The following is a 20,645-nucleotide window of genomic DNA, read 5'->3' on the forward strand; positions in this document are numbered from 1 at the left end:
CTATTTAAAATTGCTCGTCTTTTTACTGAAAACTATCCAAAACACGGTAAAATGGTACTTGACTCTTTTTGTTGCTCTTTACTATAGAAATAATCCACCAAAATTTATGACATTACCAATGGTTCAACAGGTATGTGAATTTACATCCATCTTACTTAAGATACTTCTTAGATAATTCACTTTCGGAATACCTATATGTATGCTACTGTCGTCAAACTACAAAAGTGTAAGGAAATGAATTACGAAATGAACATATGTTGACTATGAAACTTCATAGAATTTCATTAGTAAGTAATTTTGAAGTAAGGCAATAGAATTTTGATTTAAGACAGAACAGAATTCCAACAATTGGGAATGGCTCAAGTGCGTTTCTTACGGCCGATTTTAGGATGCTGACAGTTAAGACGGTCAATGATATGCTGAGTATTTACATAAATTAGTAACGGATTTACGACTGAAAACAGTTTAGTGACAATGGCAAATAACAGCCCGCTGAGCGTGATTCAACGCGTCAGCTTTCGGCAATAAAATCTCGCATCTTGTACTCATTCATTATATTACAGAACCGCCACAGTGGTTGAGTGCTAGTCCGCTGGGCATATAAGCCAGGAGCTGGATTTAAATCCCACTCGACCCATAATTTTGCTTATAGCTTGTGTGGGGCAAGCTGATGGTCCAGGAAACAAGGGTATTCTCCGGGTTCTTCGGTTCCCTGTGACGTCCAACAATTCTCCATCATCATTCATTAAGAGCGTAATGTGGTCACAAAGTAGCTGCACAGACCATTTGAATTTAGTAGCAATCCCACTTACAATTGTCATGCTTTATTATTATTATTATTATTATTATTATTATTATTATTATTATGTACCGAACTAGGTTATACCTTTCGTAGCGTCCTGACGTGAGCATTTAGGGTCAGAGATTCAACTCTAACACTCCAGGATATACTAACCGATAACTTGTTCGGGAACGAAAATGCACTGCCTGCTTATAACGCGCAAAATGCCAACGTCGGTATCTAGCCAGCATAGTCGGCGCTGTGGCATTGATATTCGCAGCAATAGACAATAACAATGTGCTGTCCTCGTCAGATGAATGAGTTCCGTAGAGTTTTTCTGAAAAGAATGATACTAGTGACACATGATGGGGTGGAGCTGAATCCCTTGTAGAGGTGGTAACACATAGGAAGTGGTACATCATCACGCACGACCCAGTATTGCGAATGAAGACGTGTTAACAACACGTCAAACATAATAACGGGTTATGGCTACTAGCTGTTACGTTTGATTAGACGTCATCAATCACTGTGGGTGGCGCTATGTTAGCTTAGGGTGAAAATTCGATGTAATTACATAATTATCTTATGCTGACAGCCCCTGCTGACAGAGATGATGCCGTCCTATCAGCGACAGCTGCTATGTTCAACTTTGTGACTAGTTATCTGTTAGGTTACATAAATAACAGGGCGGTTCCAGCATTTAAAGAGCTGCTCATAATTAAATAACATTCAGCACTTCACTGTAACGGTTATCATCACCAACATCACCATCACCATCACAACCACCATCACTATCAGCAGTAGCAGGAGTAGCATAGTCCAGAATTTGACGCATCGTTCAGCTCGTTCTCACTCTTGATGGGAACTGATTAGTTCAGAGACAAGTCGCATTGTTCTATTTCTTAAAGGATGAAAAGTTGCATAATTAGTTTTCATTTAATAGAACAGTCCAGTACGATGTTCCTTTTCGTAACTAATTTATTCACTATGTAAAGATTATTATAATGGCAGTTTAATTAAAATAAAATGTCAACATACATGCCCTGCTTGGAGTCAGGCCACAAAGGGAAAAACACTGGAGGAGGAGGGGTATTCGATCCTGTGCTGTGGTTTGGACTTCGGCGTGGCTCAGTGGTGAGAGAGCTTGGTACGTAGAACCAAGGACCCGGGTTCGATCCCCGGCGCCGGAGCGAATTTTTCTCCTCTAATATTAATTTATTCACTGACAAAATATGATTTGAGATTTTTTCGATGATCGCTATGTGGTGCGAAGTTTATGGGTATTTGCACTGTGTCCTAGATATAGACACATCCAACGATTCGGAGTTGCATGTCGGTTCCATCGTCAGCGAATGTAGTGATAGGGGAAAGAGGAAAACTCTGTAGTGCCAGTGCTCTAGCTAAGGGATCCAAGAAATTGGATTCCCCGTTTCCCTTTCATTATATTCTTTTCTTGCATTATGTTTTATTCCTTCTTTCGTTTTGGTTGTTACCATTCTTGCATTTACTTTTCCAAAAAAACGCATGTAAAAAAACAGAACGATACCATCATCTTGCCAGTGCTTAGGTCTCTTGACTTTTGTCAGCTCATCTTCGTCTAGGAAGGTCCATTGTACAGATTGACGTTTATTTTCTGGTTCATGACAGTAAATACATGTTTCATCACCTATTATGATGTCAAAAACAGAATTTGACCGCTCCCCAGATTGAATATTTTAAGCATCTCATTGCACCAATCAACACGTGTTAGTTTCTCAGCTTGTGTCAAATAATGTGGAATCCACCGAGCACACAGCTTCCTCACAGAAAGATGATTATGGAAGATATCTTTTAACCTACCACCAAAGATGCCCGATTCTCAGCGTACCGGTATGTGATTTGATTTCTTTCTTTAACCATTTGACGCACCGCATCGATATTTCTGTCATTTGTCCCTGTAGCAGGTCGTCCTCTTGAAAATAGTGACTGGCATTCTTTTGGAGTCAATGACAATATGAAATGATAAAAAAATCATAGCCCAAAGTTTTGTGGACTTAAATGCATTAATTTGATACACTGTTCATTCAAAACTATCTAGCAGTTAACAATGGAATATTTTCGGATTTGTAAACAGCATAAAACAATATACAGTAGTACAGTATATTGCTATACCGGTACGTAAGTTATCAATTTGCAGAAAATTTCAGTGTGACCCTCAAGGCAAGAGCTCGAAACATATTGTCTATTAATTTACTATAACACACTCATGTGATTACCTCTGATTGAGGTTCTGGCTGATATATACATCTATTATCAGGCAGTACAGCTCACTTGACGATATGTGTCAGAAGAAGAATAATTGTTTGTATACACCTGAAGTCTGATTAGTGTAATATGTAGCTAGTCGGCGATGCATATATTGGAGGGGGAAAGGAACTGGCCACCCTACCCCATTATCTCCTGGCCTAGTTTCCTCATGAGTGATGCCTTATTGGTGTTACTTATGAGATTCATACCTGTCTTCGGACAGTTGACTAAATAACAACTCATGTGATATCATCAATAATGTATCATTTTAAAGAGAGGATTTCAGACAGGCTGTTAGTGGTGGTAATAATAATAATAATAATAATAATAATAATAATAATAATAATAATACTTACTTACTTACTGACTGGCTTTTAAGGAACCCGGAGGTTCATTGCCGTCCTCACATAAGCCCGCCATTGGTCCCTATCCTGAGCAAGATTAATCCAGTCTTTATCATCATTTTCCACCTCTCTCAAATCCATTTTAATATTATCTTCCCATCTACGTCTCGGCCTCCTCAAAAGTCTTTTTCCCTCCGGCCTCCCAACTAACACTCTATATGCATTTCTGCATTAGCCCATTACGTGCTACAAACCCTTCCCATCTCAAACTTCTGGATTTAATGTTCCTAATTATGTGAAGAATACAATGTGTGCAGCAGTAATAATAATAATAATAATAATAATAATAATAAACCTAATAATATTATTTATTATTAAATATTATTACTAATTTTATTGCAGTTCTTAGCATTATACCAATTACAAGTACGGTACTCATTTGGTACGCCTTTTTTTAAATTTATTTATACGCTTCAACACCTGTGGTCATATCGCGTGTTCAGAACCTATGGGTATACCAGTAGGCTGTTGTTACTATTGTTGAGTTCCTGTTTCTGTTGTGTGTTGTAGATGGCTTGTATTCATGTAACAGATTTTAGATTTTGATTAATATTTATGATATTGGTTATTGAGTCGATGATGAATCATGGTATGTACATTCCTAATACGACATGTGCCTTTGTGATTGAGGGAAACCATGAAAAACCCCAATCGGAATGGCCGATCACGGGGTTTGAACCCGGGACCTTCCGAATGCGAGTCTCAAACGTCTGAACCAACTCGTTCGGTCTTGGCACTTCTTGTGGAGCTATGTTCATATGAAGTTCACTTAGGTTACTGTATTCTACTACATGGTGATTTAGATGCTACTTTTAGGCGTGCTTTAAATCCTGTGTTAGACTTCAGCTACATGGAAGTAGTTTTATAACTTTCCTGTATCGTAGTTTGGAATAGTTAGAGCAAGAAAATTAGATGAAAACATCAGCCGTCCTACATCTGCACTGCTGAGAAATAAAACGCTTGGGGCTACCTTTGCGTTACAGAACTTTAAACTCATCGAGCTTGCAGAGAATCTATACGCGAATCGTGAAATGTGGGCAAGGAAACGTGTTATTTTACCCGGGAGCCTTGTTTCTTTAGCATGTCTTAAAGCTACGAATCGGGACCTTCGGGTTTTTTTCTTTCCTAGTTATACGAAGATTTCCAAGAATATCGACACCAGAAAAAATTTGAAGTGCTGTTAAACTTTGTTCTTCTATCATTCAGCAGTCATACACGACTTTGAAAGGCGCAAGTAGAAAATTTTATTTTATTTTACTTCTTTTTTTTTACAAAAAATATTAGGCAACAAAAGAAGCTTTGAAACGTTTAAAAATGTAAATTTTAAAAGAAATTGTAGATCATTCGTTATCTCGTGGAGCAAAATTAACATAATTCGCGATATGTTAAAGGGAATGAAGTGTTTCAAAACGCGAAAAATGTAAAATGGAATATTTGTGCCATTTTGGTGACATTATTTCTTTTTATTTCCAAAGGCAGTCATGCCAAATATTTTTATGGGTCTTAAAATTTCACTTTTCTGGACCGGGTTTTAAGCCAATAACCTCTGAACTAATGTTAAGCGCAGCAACCAAAATGAATGTCGGGACAAAGCAACCGGTGCAGCTTTGAGCGTATTCCGAATCTCATCGGTGAGCAATCCGATGGCATCACGGTGTTCCGAATTCCACCGATGACGTCACTGATGCTCCACCGGTGTCGCAGCGGTGCCATCAATATGCAGAGGTGGTGGCAGTCTCCATCAGCCGCCATCAGTGAATCTGATTGGTTCTTGTATAGGGCGGGAATTAGCAGAAGAATGACATCGTGCACTGTTGTGTCATGGCGGTGTGTTCTGCTGTATTGTTTGTAATGAGCACAACGTAAAAACAATATGTTAATGGCTTATGAGCGAACATGTCAACGGACCAGTTATTACTACCGGTTCAAGAAATAAGTTGTTTGTGATCTCTTTTCTTTGAAGGAGATGGCAGTACGAAAATTTAGCAAAATTTTGCTAGCGTAGCACAGATAACCACTTACACGGTCGCCATGACAGCATCGATTCTTCCAGCAGTTTTGTTCCTTATTTTCGTTGCAACGTGACGTCATTGATCCCACCGGACCGGTGAGATTCGGAATACGCTGTTTGTGATAGAATTACTGCACTGAAAAGTCCTCTCACGGAACCGAAGTCCTTCGGCAAGAATAACGAAAGTGGTTTCAACATTCTAATATTCGGTACTATGTGTCAGAAGCATTCAGCAGTGTTGCCTACACATCAATTTATTGTATCCACGTCAGTCTAACACCTGAAAATCCGTCAGAATCCGTCAAAATAAAAAAAGCCCACACAAATCTATATGCAAATAAAAAGCAAATTTTAACACAGCTTACTTACCAATCTCGATTGAAATAATAATAATAATAATAATAATAATAATAATAATAATAATAATAATAATTCGTCCACATCATCTCTCTCTAGTTTTGCAGTTTATGTGCTGGGTTGGTCTGCGTTCCCCCAAAAATTACTGCTGCTGCTGCTGCTGCTACTACTACTACTACTACTACTACTACTACTACTACTTACTGATTTTTAAGGAACCCGGAGGTTCATTGTTGCCCTCACATAAGCCCGCCATCGGTCCCTATCCTGAGCAAGATTAATCCAGTCTCTATCATCATATCCCACCTCCCTCAAATCCATTTTAATATTATCTTCCCATCTACGTTTCGACCACCCCAAAGGTCTTTTTCCCTCAGGCCTCCCAACTAACACTCTATATGCATTTCTGGATTCGCCCATACGTGCTGCATGCCCTGCCCATCTCAAACGTCTGGATTTAATGTTCCCAATTATGTCAAGTGAAGAATACAATTCGTGCAGTTCTGTGTTGTGTAACTTTCTCCATTCTCCTGTAACTTCATCCCTCTTAGCCCCAAATATTTTCCTAAGCACCTTATTCTCAGACACCCTTAACCTATGTTCCTCTCTCAAAGTGAGAGTCCAAGTTTCACAACATAAAGAACAACCGTAATATAACTGTTTTATAAATTCTAACTTTCAGATTTTTTGACAGCAGACTGGATGATAAAAGCTTCTCAACCGAATAATAACAGGCATTTCCCACATTTAATCTGTGTTTAATTTCCTCCCGAGTATCATTGCTCCCAGGTATTTGAATTTTTCCACCTCTTCAAAAGATAAATTTCCAATTTTTATATTTCCATTTCGTACAATATTCTCGTCACGAGACATAATCATATACTTTGTCTTTTCGGGATTTACTTCCAAACCTATCTCTTTACTTGCTTCAAGTAAAATTCCCGTGTTTTCCCTAATCGTTCGTGGATTTTCTCCTAATATATTCACGTCATCCGCATAGACAAGCAGCTGATGTAACCCGTTCAATTCCAAACCTTCTCTGTTATCCTGCACTTTCTAATGGCATACTCTAGAGCAAAGTTAAAAAGTAAAGGTGATAGTGCATCTCCTTGCTTTAGTCCACAGTGAATTGGAAACGCATCTGACAGAAATTGACCTATACAGACTCTGCTGTACGTTTCATTGAGACACATTCCCCCAAAAATTAAACAATAAAAAATTACAGCAGCTAAAAAAGTCAAAAACCGATGTAAATCGTAATTTCCGTCGTAAAATCTGTCACCCGTCAAATCCATTCTTTTGCCTTCCGTTACGTTGAAATTCCGTCAGTTTTTACGGAATTTCCGTCCAGTTGGTAACACTAGCATTCAGTTAAACAGTAGGCCTATATTCACTATCCATCGCCGCAGCCTTGGTATCATCTGCCCCTATGATATGAGTCGCCCTTGACATATAGCGATTGCTATCTGTAACGTGGCGTAACTGACGTTTAATATAATTGATCAAATTCCATAGTTATCTGCAGCCATCTAACTGAAACCAACGGTGCAGAAGATGGTCTACTGATGTCACCTTCGCAAAGCGTTCCTGCTTGTTACGATAGCACGTTCCACTGAATTTTGTCATTTGAGCGAGAAGAGTTCTTACGAAAACAAACTAGAAAGAAAACAGGTTCGTTAGGAATAGCATTAGAGAGTTTGTTTATTCCCAATCATACTACAGTACAAGAAAGAGTGCGAACTGAAAGCAGAATGTTGAATCAGCTGCTACAAAAGAAAACACGAGGTGGATTATTCGTTTGTGCTTCTCTGTAGTACATACAATACAAACAGACTATAATGAAAGTAACAAGGTGAGGTAGTCAGTCTCGCTACTTTAAGAGATACGTTCCGTTGCGGAAATCTAAAAGCGAAAGTAAACATTGTATCCTTTAACAAAAAATATTTTCAGTAAACAAGTCGCATTTCAGTTCATATTAACAAAGGAATTATACAGACCATTGCACGACATAAATTGGAATTTTAATAACTTTAACCAATCACAAATAACACAATCGCCACCATCAATACCACAACTGTCGTCATTATAAATGTTGCTACAGCCACTACAGACCATCACCACCACCTTCACAGCCGCGGCCGCAATCATAATATCCACAACTACATCCAGTTGATCATACATCAATAAACCGAAACATTTTATCAACAGTAATCTCACTAGAGGTTTTGATTTATCTAGAGAAAATCAAAACTCGAGTGGGATTTAATTGACTATTACACGATTAGAAGAAAGTATATACAGTACAACTTGGTTATAACGACATCCAAGGGACCTTAAAAATTACGTCGTTATAAACGAGTGTTGTAGTAACCGAGATTCATATTATGAGTCTAGTAAGGCGGAAAATGGAAAATAACAAACTTAATTAGACTTATTTTAGATTTATGTATTCACTTTTAAGCCTATCATGAACATCTATACTAATAATAAATCTGTAGCTAAAATTATTCTGGTAATTTTCGATTTTCCAAAAATAATTGGTGTTAACATGTATAATTAACCATCCTGAAACCGAAAATCGCTTTTTTGAAATTTTTGTTTGTATATCTGTCTGTCTGGATGTTTGTTACCTTTTCACGCGGTAATGGCCGAACGGATTTCGATGAAAATTGGAATATAAATTAAGTTCGTTGTAACTTAGATTTTAGGCTATATGGCATTCAAAATACGTTATTTAAAAGGGGGCTTATAAGGGGGCCTGTATTAAATAAATCGAAATATCTCTCTTATTATTGCTTTTTGTGAAAAATGTTGCATAACAAAAGTTTCTTTAAAAATGATTTCCGGTAAGTTTTATTCCATGAAAAATTTTGATAGGACTGATATTTAAGGATATACAAGATTTTTAAAATAACAATACAATACATTTTCACTTCCGCCTCAGATTATAACGTTGTTGTTCCTGCAGTAACTCCTATGTGCAAAATATAAAATTTTTGAGTAGGAAAAAAAAACACATTTATTCATTCCATAGCAATGATACATAGGAGATCGTGAATTCTTACATTTTAGAAAGAAAGAAATATAATTACATACCACTATATATACTGTATCACTATTATGTTATTTGAAGGGTTCAGAACCATAGTGGACCAAGCGCCATTTACTGAAGACGTAGAAAACAATGGTTAAAATTAAGTTATTACCATAATTCAATGGAAATATATAGCAAGTAATATAAAGTTTACACATTAAAACTAAATGATGAGTCAGTCTTTATTAAACTATGGTTTCATGTAATAACCAATAGGAAACATGTTAAAGGAATTGTCATTGCACCAAATGAATGCTCTCTGGAGCAAATTGATTGCATTTTAATTATTTAAATACAATTTAAATTAAGTAATATATTAAACGATTTATCCTTCTATCAAACGCGAATTTTTCCTGGATCAAACGTCCTATTTTAATTATGTAATTACTTTATATTTATTTCTAACAGGTGCAGCTGAGCGCACGGGTACGGCTAGTAATAAAATGCATATACAATTTATAAATTCAGTATTTTGTATTAAAACAGTTTGTTCAGTACTCATCAAGCTTCTTTAGTCTACTTTGGAGTGAAGTAATCAGTCATTTTACTCTGTTGTCTCATACTTGCCCAATACACATTTTCTAAATTACGTTCTATATTCATTATTTCAGTTGCAATTTAATTGCTCCCCCCCTAGCTTGATCAATTTTGTTCAAATGCAACAATTTCATCCTTGCTCTCCCAAATCGTTTGGAATTAACTAGGCCAAACTCACGACACACATCAGCTTTTTTAATTCCATTCTCAACTTAATGAATCGCTTTAACTTTTTCTTCCAACGTTAAAACTTTTATTTTAGTGGCCATATTGCGTTAAAATGCGTGCATTTATGATGGGATATGATGATAGAGACTAGATTAATCTTGAACAGGATCGGGACCGATGGCGGGCTTATGTGAGGGCGGCAATGAACCTCCGGGTTCCTTAAAAGCCATTTATAAGTACGTAAGTAAGTAACTATTTCTTAAAATACTTTGGTTCTTAGAAAATCTTATTCCAAACTGAGGTTGAAAATGACGTTATATGCGAGGTAGACGCATATACGTTTGTCGTATTAAGCAAGGTAAGAAAAGCTTATGTCTTACGGGGAATTATTTGGGACCACAGAATATTTGACGTTATAGGCGAGGTTTCGCACAAAACGAGGTCGTTATAACCAAGTTCTACTGTAAATATTAGAAGAAATAAAGTACTCTAATACAATAAAATATTAATTGACTTACTGAACTTCTATATCACTAATGTTAGCTTCACGAAAACGTTTGAACGGAGCCGCCATTTTCAGTTGACTATCTATGTGGTAAACAAATAACAGTCGCAAAGCATGTTTTATAGTACCGAGAAGAATTCTGTGGTGTTCGGGTAAAGGGGTATAAGTCATTTTTTTGTCCAGGTGGAATTTTGTTCCCCAGATGAACACACAAGTTAAATTATACAAGTGGGTGTGCAAAAATCAAAGAATAGTCTACTAGCAGCCGATGTGTTTTATTTGTGTAGAAAATTATTTGTAATGAGGGTTCCAAGTTTAATTTTCATTTATCTCCGAAATCATTTTTATGCCTTATCTCCCTTTACCCAAACATCACAGAATTTGCAGAAATGTTGGCGTACAAACAAATGGTAAGGAGATGACAAAAACAGAAGAAAGTATATATAAAGATTATAAGAGATAAAGTACTCCAATATAATAAAATAGGTATTAATTGACTTACTAAAATTCTGTTTCACTAATGTTAGCTTCATCAAAACGTTTGAGCGGAGCCGTCATTTTCAGTTGACTATTTATGTGGGAAACAAATGACGATTGCAAAGCATGTTTTATAGTGCCGTAAAGAATTTTCATTTTGAAATGTTGGCAAAAAAAATGCTAGGGAAGTGATAAAATTGTAGCGATAAACAGCCATAATTGGTTGAAATACGTCCTTCCATACCTTTTATTGGTTAAAAGTAGTATGACGTAGTAAAAGTGTAATAGCCACATATAAAAGGCAGAATTCGTAGCAATGTATCTGACATTACCATAATCGATGCAATAGGTCTCTAAAGTTTCGAGAATAGCTTCTGAAAAAGTTCTTCTGTTTCCTGAGTCCAAAGATGCACAATCTAAAATATGTTTGTTGCTGAAATGAGTCATCTTTTGTGTTAACTAGGATGGAAATAAGCAATGATGTGGCGAATCTGTGGCTCCGTCTCAAGTTAGGAGTACAGTCAAATCTTGTTTTTACTTAAACTAAAGAATTTCTTGTATTCTCAACTATTTCTTCAGTACATCAAGAGACATTTTCTTATGCGAAACGATTGGCTGTAGACATATCTCCCGATTCTAAAGCGAGTTTTAAAAATCATTTTTGTCGTATTACTGAAATCATGTTTGATTGGAAAGTGCCGCATATAAGTATTAAATGTCTGCAATTAATTTGTGTGAGGATGTATGAACTGAATATTTTAGTAAGATTGTATCTAATTGTATTTTTGCCTAATTAAAATGTAAATTAAAAAATATAATATTACATTCAGAAAAAGAAACTCTTCTGTGATATATTTCTGAAACCAAGCTTTAACTGCTAAATCGTTTAACTTTTCCATTGGGATATTTGATAATTTTCATCGTATACATCATAAACTCTGCTTTCCTTGGTTTGTCTTTTTTATGACGCCCAAATAACCCTTCAATTAACGCGCGTTGATTTAGAGCCACACTTTTCCCTTTTAGTTTCAAATGTTCTTTATTCTTGAAACAATGTTTGGACACTATATCATGTTTCTGCTAATCTACACTCACATTATAAAATGTTCACATTAATGTAGTCTCTAATACATAAATATCTTCGCTCGAAAGCACTTTCGCCCTTCCATGAACTGTAACTGTAACGGTGAGACCTATTTTCATAATTGAAACTATAGAAAAACTTTCCTCCAAACTATACAATTCCAATAGTCTCACCCACTCTCGCCTAAAGCTGCATTTACACTTCAATTTTTCATGCGCGTACTCATGCAATCTGGGAAGAATATTGAAAGAACCAAGCTGAAAACATACGTTCAATCAAAATACACGCAGATTTTGTGTCCACATGGTGCACCTTGTTGAACTCATCTTCACTACGTTGTATATTAATTAATCAGTATTAAATATCAGTCCAATACTTTGGAGTACTTCACTCTCAAAATTGTGGTTGAACACTCCATAGGCACTCGTATTTGAGATAATCTTCAATAAAAATAATCGTACCATTTTCATTTTATAGACGGCCACCTAACACAGTCAGCTGTTCGCTACATGCTGTTATTGAATGAAATAACGCACAAGATACCCACCGGCGATGGGTAGCTTTCAATTGCTGCATGCGCTATCATCTTCAGTGGAAAAAGGCATGCTCAATTGAATGCGTTTCGTTCACTCTTGCATGCATTGCTTGAATGCGTAAAGTTGAAAGAAAAGTTGAACCGTGTAGATGCACCTTAAGTAGGTATCATACGTTCAACAGTGAAGCAATGATAACAAGATAATGTTTCCCAATATTTCGAAATCAGTGCCAGATATTGGGTGCTAGTTTTAAGAAGTAGATTGGTCATCGAAGTACAGATAGCCTTCTCTTCATATTATGATTTAACTTTCTGTTATTTTCCATTGTAGATTTATAAAAGATCTAATATTCTCTAGGAAATCTAGACATATTGACGGTCTTTCGTTTGTAATAGAACAAATAATTATGAAACATGCAAGACTCTTATTGAAAGATGTCAGGTATATAGGCGTATTGCAAAACAATGCTGGAGGATTTGAACAAAACTTGCAGTTTTATTTTATTTCCTCATAATTAAAAAGTATTGGTGCAATATTCAGTAAGCTGACTTGTGGCCCAGCCTGTGTCTTTCCTTAATTTTTTTCTTTTCCACATTTCTCTTTCAACCCAAATTATATTAAGCTTTTCTCTGAAGAAAAGAATAATATAAATATTCAATAGAGTCTCTCTTTTAGATATAAAAACAAAAGTTTGTCTAGAAAATGAGAATCATTTAAAACGCTTCCGCCTCGGTCCTTCTTGCCCCTTCTCACTAATATGCACGTTTTGCTTCCTATTTCGTCAAGGCAAAAGAGCTCATTAGTGTCTGTTGATAGAATTCATTATACGGAAGATATTTACTGCTACTTACGTCATAGCTTTTCTTTTCTCCTTCCATACTAATTGCATTACGAATTAAGAGTATTCTGGGAAACATGCTCATTATTTCTATTGCACTACAAAATTTTATAGAAGCGGCCAACAATACAGTCGATAAGTCGATATCATTACTATTTAGTACTATTGATTCACGTCGAAAATATATTCCATTTTCAATACATTGCCGTTTGTTTTAAAATTCTGTTATTTTCTTCCAAATGTTTCTAATTAAAGCCTGGGTTTTTAAGCAATAGAAAAATTTAAAATACATGTTCATAAATATAATAGCAAAACTCTCGTAATATGTAATTACTTAGCACTAAAAATGTAATGATTGCAATTGTCTATTTATAATTACGGTTATAGCTTCACAGAATTTACTTTGACAGGACAGAGTGCAGTACGGTACGAACTAGAGATGAACAAAACTAACTGCCGCTCTCGCTCGCTGTGTTCGTTGCATTTGTTTTTCGAGTCTCGTCTTGTCATTCTCGTGCGCTTCGAGTCTCGCAAATCATTCTTGAATTAGCATTTGGTCGGCATGGAAAGATTTCGTAACGTTGAATAACATACATCATTGAAATAAATAACGTTATAAATGTTTAAATGAGACAAGAAGACAAAACAGAACAGTATCTTAGTTATCAAAATGTTCTGGTTCTGTTATATATTACCTATGGTTATATGAATAAAAAAAACAATCTATACTAATAATAAATCTGTAGCCAAAATATTTCTGGTAATTTTCGATTTTCCAAAAATAATTGGTGTTAACATGTAGGCCTATAATTAACCATCCTGAAACCGAAAATCGCTTCTTTGGAATTTTTGTTTGTCTGTCTGTCTTGTCTGTCTGGATGTTTGTTACCTTTTACGCGATAATGGCTGAACCGATTTATATGAAAATTGGAATATAAATTAAGTTCGTTGTAACTTAGATTTTAGGCTATACGGCATTCAAAATATTTTATTTAAAAGGGCGGTTATAAGGGGGCCTGAATTAAATAAATCGAAATATCTCCCTTATTATTAATTTTCATGAAAAATATTGTTTCTTTTAAAATGATTTCCGATAAGTTTTATTCTATACAAAATTTTTATAGGACTGATATTTAATGAGATAAATGAGTTTTAAAATTACAATAACGCCATCTAAGGCGCTGTATTGAAATAAAAACAAATGACTTCGTCTATAAGAGGCCTTGGACAACAACAATCGAAAGCTAATAAACAGCCTACAGAGAATGTTTCTGTGTTTGTATGAAGTAATATCGAAAGCTAATTAATTGTTTAATTATTATTTCACCTTTGGAAAGTGTAATTTCTCTAGATGGACATAATTATATAATGTTATTACAATAACTTCTGAGTGAAATTTAAGAATATTATAAGACTTTTAAAATAACAATACAATACATTTTCACCACCGCCTCAGATTATAGCGTTGTTTTTCCTGCAGTAACTCCTATGTGCAAAATATAAAATTTTTGAGTCGGAAGGAAAAACACATTTATTCATTCCATGGCAATGGTACATAGGAGATCGTGAATTCTTACATTTTCGAAATAAATAAATATAATTACATATCACTGTTTATGCTGTATCACTATTTAAGTTATTTGAAGGGTTCAGAACCATGGTGGGCCAAGCGCCATTTACTGAAGACGTAGAAAACAAGGGTTAAAATTAAGTTATTACGATAATTTAATGGAAACATATAGCAAGTAATATGAAGTATACACATTAAAACTAAATGATATGTCAGTCTTCATTAAACTATGGTTGCATGTAATAACAATTAAGAAATATGTTAAAGGAATTGTCATTGCAACAAATGAGTGCTCTCTGGACCAAAATGACCGCATTGAAATTATTTAAGTACAATTTAAATTAAGTAACATATTAAACGTTTTATCCTTCTATCAAACACGAATGTTCCCTGGATCAAACGTCCTATTTTAATTATGTAATTACTTTATATTTATTTCTAACAGGTGCAGCGCAGCGCACGGGTACGGCTAGTTTTCAAATAAATTTGTATTTCTAAGAAACATAAAACATAACGTTAATAAATTTTTACTTGAGATTGCACACTTGATCTCAAACATATGAAAAGAAAATTCATAGCCTTTTACTAAGGGCCTAGTAATTAAATAAATTAAATAAAGATTGGGGAACGGATTATTATACACTGAAACGTAGAGATGATGTTTTAAATAGGCTACTTGATTGTTTATACATATATAACAGTTGCCAAAGTAGATCAAAGTCCAGTCAGGTATAAACAATTTTGGCGATTCAAGGCTGTTTGACGTTCGGGACTTCGAGTGTGATCAATCTCGGCATCTCGAAACACACACAACTAGTCTTTACGTCAACGACGCGACGTATAGAAATTTTCGTGCGGGTTTTCGGCTTTACGGGCGCTGTTAGTCTTGCTTTCTCGATCGTTGTTCATATCTAGTACGATGTATGACTAGTGAACTGTATTACTAGTCAGCGATCTGTACAGTGGAATGAATAGGAATTGGCCACCATATCCCATTATCTCCTGGATTAGTTGCCTCATAAGTGATACCTTTGTCACTTATGAAGTTCCAACCAATCTTCGGGCTGCTGAGTAAATGTAGACTACATATAGATTACGGTATCTATATAATTTTAAACATGGCGAGTTTAGAAACGAAAAACAAAACAAGACAAGATTTACACATCGTTTGGTTCATAAAGAAGGCAGCCAAACAGCTAAAAATTTGTTCTTCTTTGTTAAAACTATATGTTTTCTTGTCAGTAGTGCTGAATGTTAATACATGAACAATATTTAAGGGAACAAAATTTTTAATTGAAGTTCAGCAGAAAATTTTTGAGCAATTGTTGTATTCATTTACCAACATTTAGTAAAACTGGAGCTGCCTACTTTTGCTGCAAGCCCTTCAATTAAGTACTTTTGTATTCCTGAATTTTTGTCTAAAACTGCCTGACTTTCGATTCATTTTGAATTCCTTTTTTTTCTCTTACAATCTAACAAGGGAAGTACCACAGCTCGAACGGCTAAAACCGACTGGAAACGCGTTTAAAATATAATGTTGTACCTGTTCGAATAGCTATCAATACCATTCATCTGTAAAACTACGTGTGCGGCCGCTATCGCCATCTGAAAGTTAAGAGTACTAGCCTCACTACGTCGTAGCTGTACAGAGAGTACGAGCGAGACCATTGTGATGTTCAATAGTGAAGTGCACGTACTAACGGCAAACATGAGTAGGGTGAAGTCAATTAATCCGGTGAACATTGTTTACCTGCTGCGCGAAAAGGTACGTCGAACTTACATACCGGATAATGAGGATGAAATTGGAGTGAGGATGAGCCGTTTGCATGCATGTTACGTGATATTATAATGCAAACATACTACCGGGAATTATCAGAAGTAGATACCGACATATTGGATAGGAATAGTGATTGTGAGTCTGATGGCGGAGAAGAAACGGCACAGGGTATGAGAGTTTCAACAGTTCTGAAACGTCCTCTCCAGCAAATAAAGGAACTGCAAGTCAAAGTGAATACTTACCTTGACTCTCAAAAATACCACGACCTACTGTGCTACAGTGTCTTGATGATCTAACATTGGAAAATATTTATGATTATATTATTCGCGGTTACAATTCTTACAGGAAACTAATGAACAGTTACAGCTGCATTCGTTTGAAATCCAATTGTAAGGTAATTTTGGATTATGTGACGCGCAAAATGCAATCATGTGGCTTGTGATATTGAACCATTGCAATGCGGATACACCGAAGATGATGTAGCATGTTCACATGTTGCCCTTGTCAAGTTTGCATACTGTTCCATTCCGTTGTGTTTTAATCACTTCATTGAAACTCCAGATTTGCACTCTGTGACGAATAAGGGAAGAACGTACCACAACACAGCATCTTTTAGTTAGGGATATATGGACAGGTACGCACTGCATATGTTAATATATAGGATATTTAAAAAGTCAGTTCAGTTATTAAATCGCTATAAATATTATAAATATTCCGACCAAAGTTATCAATAGGCACTTTCCAAAAATGTGACCTCCGCGATCTCCAGATTTCAATTCGGCCGACTTTTGGTTGTGGGGTTATATCCAACAACCCTACTGCAACTGAAAGATGCCATCTCGCAAGAAATTGCCAATATTCCAAGACATTATCTGTAAAATGCTGTACATGGTGTCGCAGAAAGAAAGCTGTACGTTGAACAAGAGAACGGCGAACATCTTCCCAATGTTTTGTAAACCCCGTTGTTTGTCCAACACTGTGATGTTCTTGTTTTTTCCCTATCTCATATTATAATATTTATAGCGGTTTAATGTTTGAACTGACTTTTGAAATACCCTATACTCGTATATTATTTAAAGCAAATGTCGTATAGCTTATTGGCACATAATACCTCATTTATGTATTTTGTGGATCTCCTTGTCATAGCTGTCTGTTACACGGTGTTGTTTCTTCAGCGATTTGTGCTTCTCTAGTCATTAGATTCGTTATTCTTCAATCATTGATTGCACACGACTGCGGAGTTTTACAGATAAATAACCTTGATGGGTGGTAGAACAAGCACAGCTCTGTATTTTAAAAGCATTTACACTCTGTTTTAGCCGTTCGAGCTGGGGTACTTCCCTTGTAAGTATATACTGTGCAGTTGTTCTCATAATTTTCATTTAAAATGTTCTTATTCTTTATTCATTCTTGGATTTCTCTGCCATAATATTGGAAGAACCAATATTTCATAAACTTTTATTTTACTGCTCTTTAATATTTTGTGAGTTTAAGTACGCCTATAATGAAATCTCGTACGTTTTTAAGGAAAATGGTAAGAATAATGCTCAGATGAGAAAACGTGCAAGTAAAAATTTAAAATGTCCAATTGGAACTGAAATTTCTTTAATTATCATACCACTCTAGAGAGCAGTAGTAACATAACTGAAAAATATATACATTTGTGTCACCTTAGATTTTATGAGTTTCTATTCAAGTTGAAAAACCTATTTGATACTGCTTTGAAAAAATAGTTAATTTTAGTTTGCGTTTTCAAATTTCCTGCATAGTCATACATTAATCGGATATAAGTACTTATCTCTGGAAAACTTCATCAATAAGATCTTAAAAAGGGAGACATCTTTGTTTGATTTCAAGGGCTTCCTTAGCCTCAGACTGACTTGGAGCAACAAAATCATTACTAAGCAAATTCCAATGCTTTCCCTTGTAATAACTTTCCGTCGATGGGAATGTTTTTACGCAGTGTTGAGATAACTAGATTATGAGACAATTTTTTAGAAGAGCGAAAGTCGCTTCTGCACATTTTTTCTGCATCTTCATGACTAGATCCAGCCTTTAATATATTTTTCCTTAGTTCCTTTTCAATCTTTATTATTGTTGTAATTGTGGAATATGGAAGTTCCAGCCGCTGAACAATGTTCCTCTTATTTCATTACGGTTATTCTCGACTTCATCTGACATTCGTAATTTTCACGGAGACTTAATGATTTCCTTATCTTTTTATTTGTAGGTTGCTAGGCACACATGTTTCTTCTCTCCAATAAGAAAGCGATTGTATCTTACGACTATACGTTGCCATATAAGCCCATTAAAAAGTCGTCGATAAAATCAGTATGAGAAAAAGATCCAGCAGGAAGGAAGACAAGACACGTGTTCCGTGTTCATTACCTTTGTAGGCTCGAGCTACGCTTCGAAATTTTCTAGTCGGAATGATTGATAACTTCTTATCTTCTGCGTTGTGGTGCAGTACCGCGATAAACAATTGAATCAAAGGTGTCAGTTCAAAATAAGTGAAAAAAAAAATGTGACACACGTGTCGTTTCAAACAGACGGGAAAATCTACAAGAATGTTATACTAAAATCCTTTCCCTTTCAAAACAAACAAAAAAATCGTATAAATAAGTGAATTTCGCATGTGGTGACTGAAAAAAAAAATATATATATATTTTTTTTTTTTGAACTGGTAATGGAAATTACGGGAAAACGGCTGAACGGGTTTTAATAAATGGCCCCTCATTTTGAAGCTTGGAACCCTAAGTTTTTCGGAAAAATAGTAGTTTTCAGGGAAATGTCAATTTTCCTAATAATTTTCCTATTTTCCAAAAATCCATCTGTCGCCAGTTTTGAGAACTACCTAATTGCATTCAGGAGAAGCGAAGCGAGCATCAAGTCGGCCGTGTTGCATTTCAGAATAAAACAAAACACACACTACAGTAAACAATATTACACGAAGGCCATGATCTGCAAGAATGCTGACATATTTAGAGCTTAAATTAAATTTGTTATTAAAAACATAACTTACTAAAAATAATTTACAGGTTCGATTCTGCGGTGTGTAATTTTCTGGGTATAGCTGTGTATTGGATATTAAAAAGTACAAAACTTGAGGTGATTTGATGACATTATTACTACTAGAAATGAAATATTATTGTAGTTAATGCCGTGATGTGACTATTTTTCATTAATTATACATATTAATGCTATACTGATGATATGAAATTGAAACGTTTTGGGGATATATAAGTAGATGTAGAGTATAACTTAAATTAGATTTTGATTTCTATATTTTACTGAGTGGCGGCTATATAAGTATATATAGTATCTGTTGCTGAAAGCTATAAAACTTACGTAAGATAATAATATTATTAAAAATCAAATATTTTTATAGTTATTAATCAAGTGGGGTTGGGTCTTTTTCATATATTTAATGGCGGTGTGTGTAGATATTCATATGCGTGGTTCTCTTCAGTATTGGCTCGAGAGAGAGTATTTTTCATTATTATGGAAGCAAATAACTTTCAGAATGTCTGGTATTCTTCATTGAAAATAAATCTGAAAAATGTTTATTTGAACGTCTAATGAACTAAGTTTGCAGCATTTGCTGCACAGGTCACTAGTGTTACGTAGAAATGTGAAAATATTTAACTGAGACAAATTTTAGTGGATAAAGGTCGTTATCTTAAAAATGTAGCGTATAAAGATGAATAACGTAGATGTAGATAACGTATTAGTGAGTTTTTGTTGTGTATTAATTATTATTAATAATAATTTCTCTTATTCTCAAAAAGTATACATTTTGTTAAATATATTCTTTCATTTTCATGGGACGTTAGGCATCCTAGATAAATAAGTCAGCTTCTTCAGTTTGTTCAGTAATTATGTTGTTTATTGTTATTTTACTCCTTGTTGGAGCTTTCATTTCCCTTTAGAAAAATTCTTCTATTAGTGTATTCGGTTTGTATGTTGCTAATTGAGGCCTTTAGAACCACAGTGATCTAAGTAACAAAATTACGAAAAATGAGAAAAATACACTGGTATACTGAATGTTGTATCTACTGAGGGAAGGAGTGATATATTACCCGACCATTATGTTTTTGGAATGACAGTCGCTTGTAGTAATATAGAGCGCACCGCTGCTACATTGCCGGTGCAGTACGATTGCTCTCTTAAGTCATGGGCTATGTCTTATTTACTCACACAGAGTAACAATATAAGATTGC

General features: G+C 35.2%; 1 protein-coding gene across 1 annotated transcript in view; it reads left to right on the forward strand.

Moving 5' to 3' along the window:
* Nucleotides 1-1,819: 1,819 nt before the first annotated feature.
* The window catches only part of LOC138713002 (uncharacterized), a 376,251-nt gene continuing 357,425 nt past the window's right edge, over nucleotides 1,820-20,645 (forward strand). The window contains exon 1 of the mRNA XM_069844684.1: nucleotides 1,820-1,928. Within this exon, the coding sequence (XP_069700785.1) occupies nucleotides 1,820-1,928 (109 nt within the window). The remainder of the gene's footprint in view (nucleotides 1,929-20,645) is intronic.

Source organism: Periplaneta americana, chromosome 14, assembly GCF_040183065.1.
Source record: "Periplaneta americana isolate PAMFEO1 chromosome 14, P.americana_PAMFEO1_priV1, whole genome shotgun sequence".
In the NCBI taxonomy this organism is placed as follows: Eukaryota; Metazoa; Arthropoda; class Insecta; order Blattodea; family Blattidae; genus Periplaneta; species Periplaneta americana.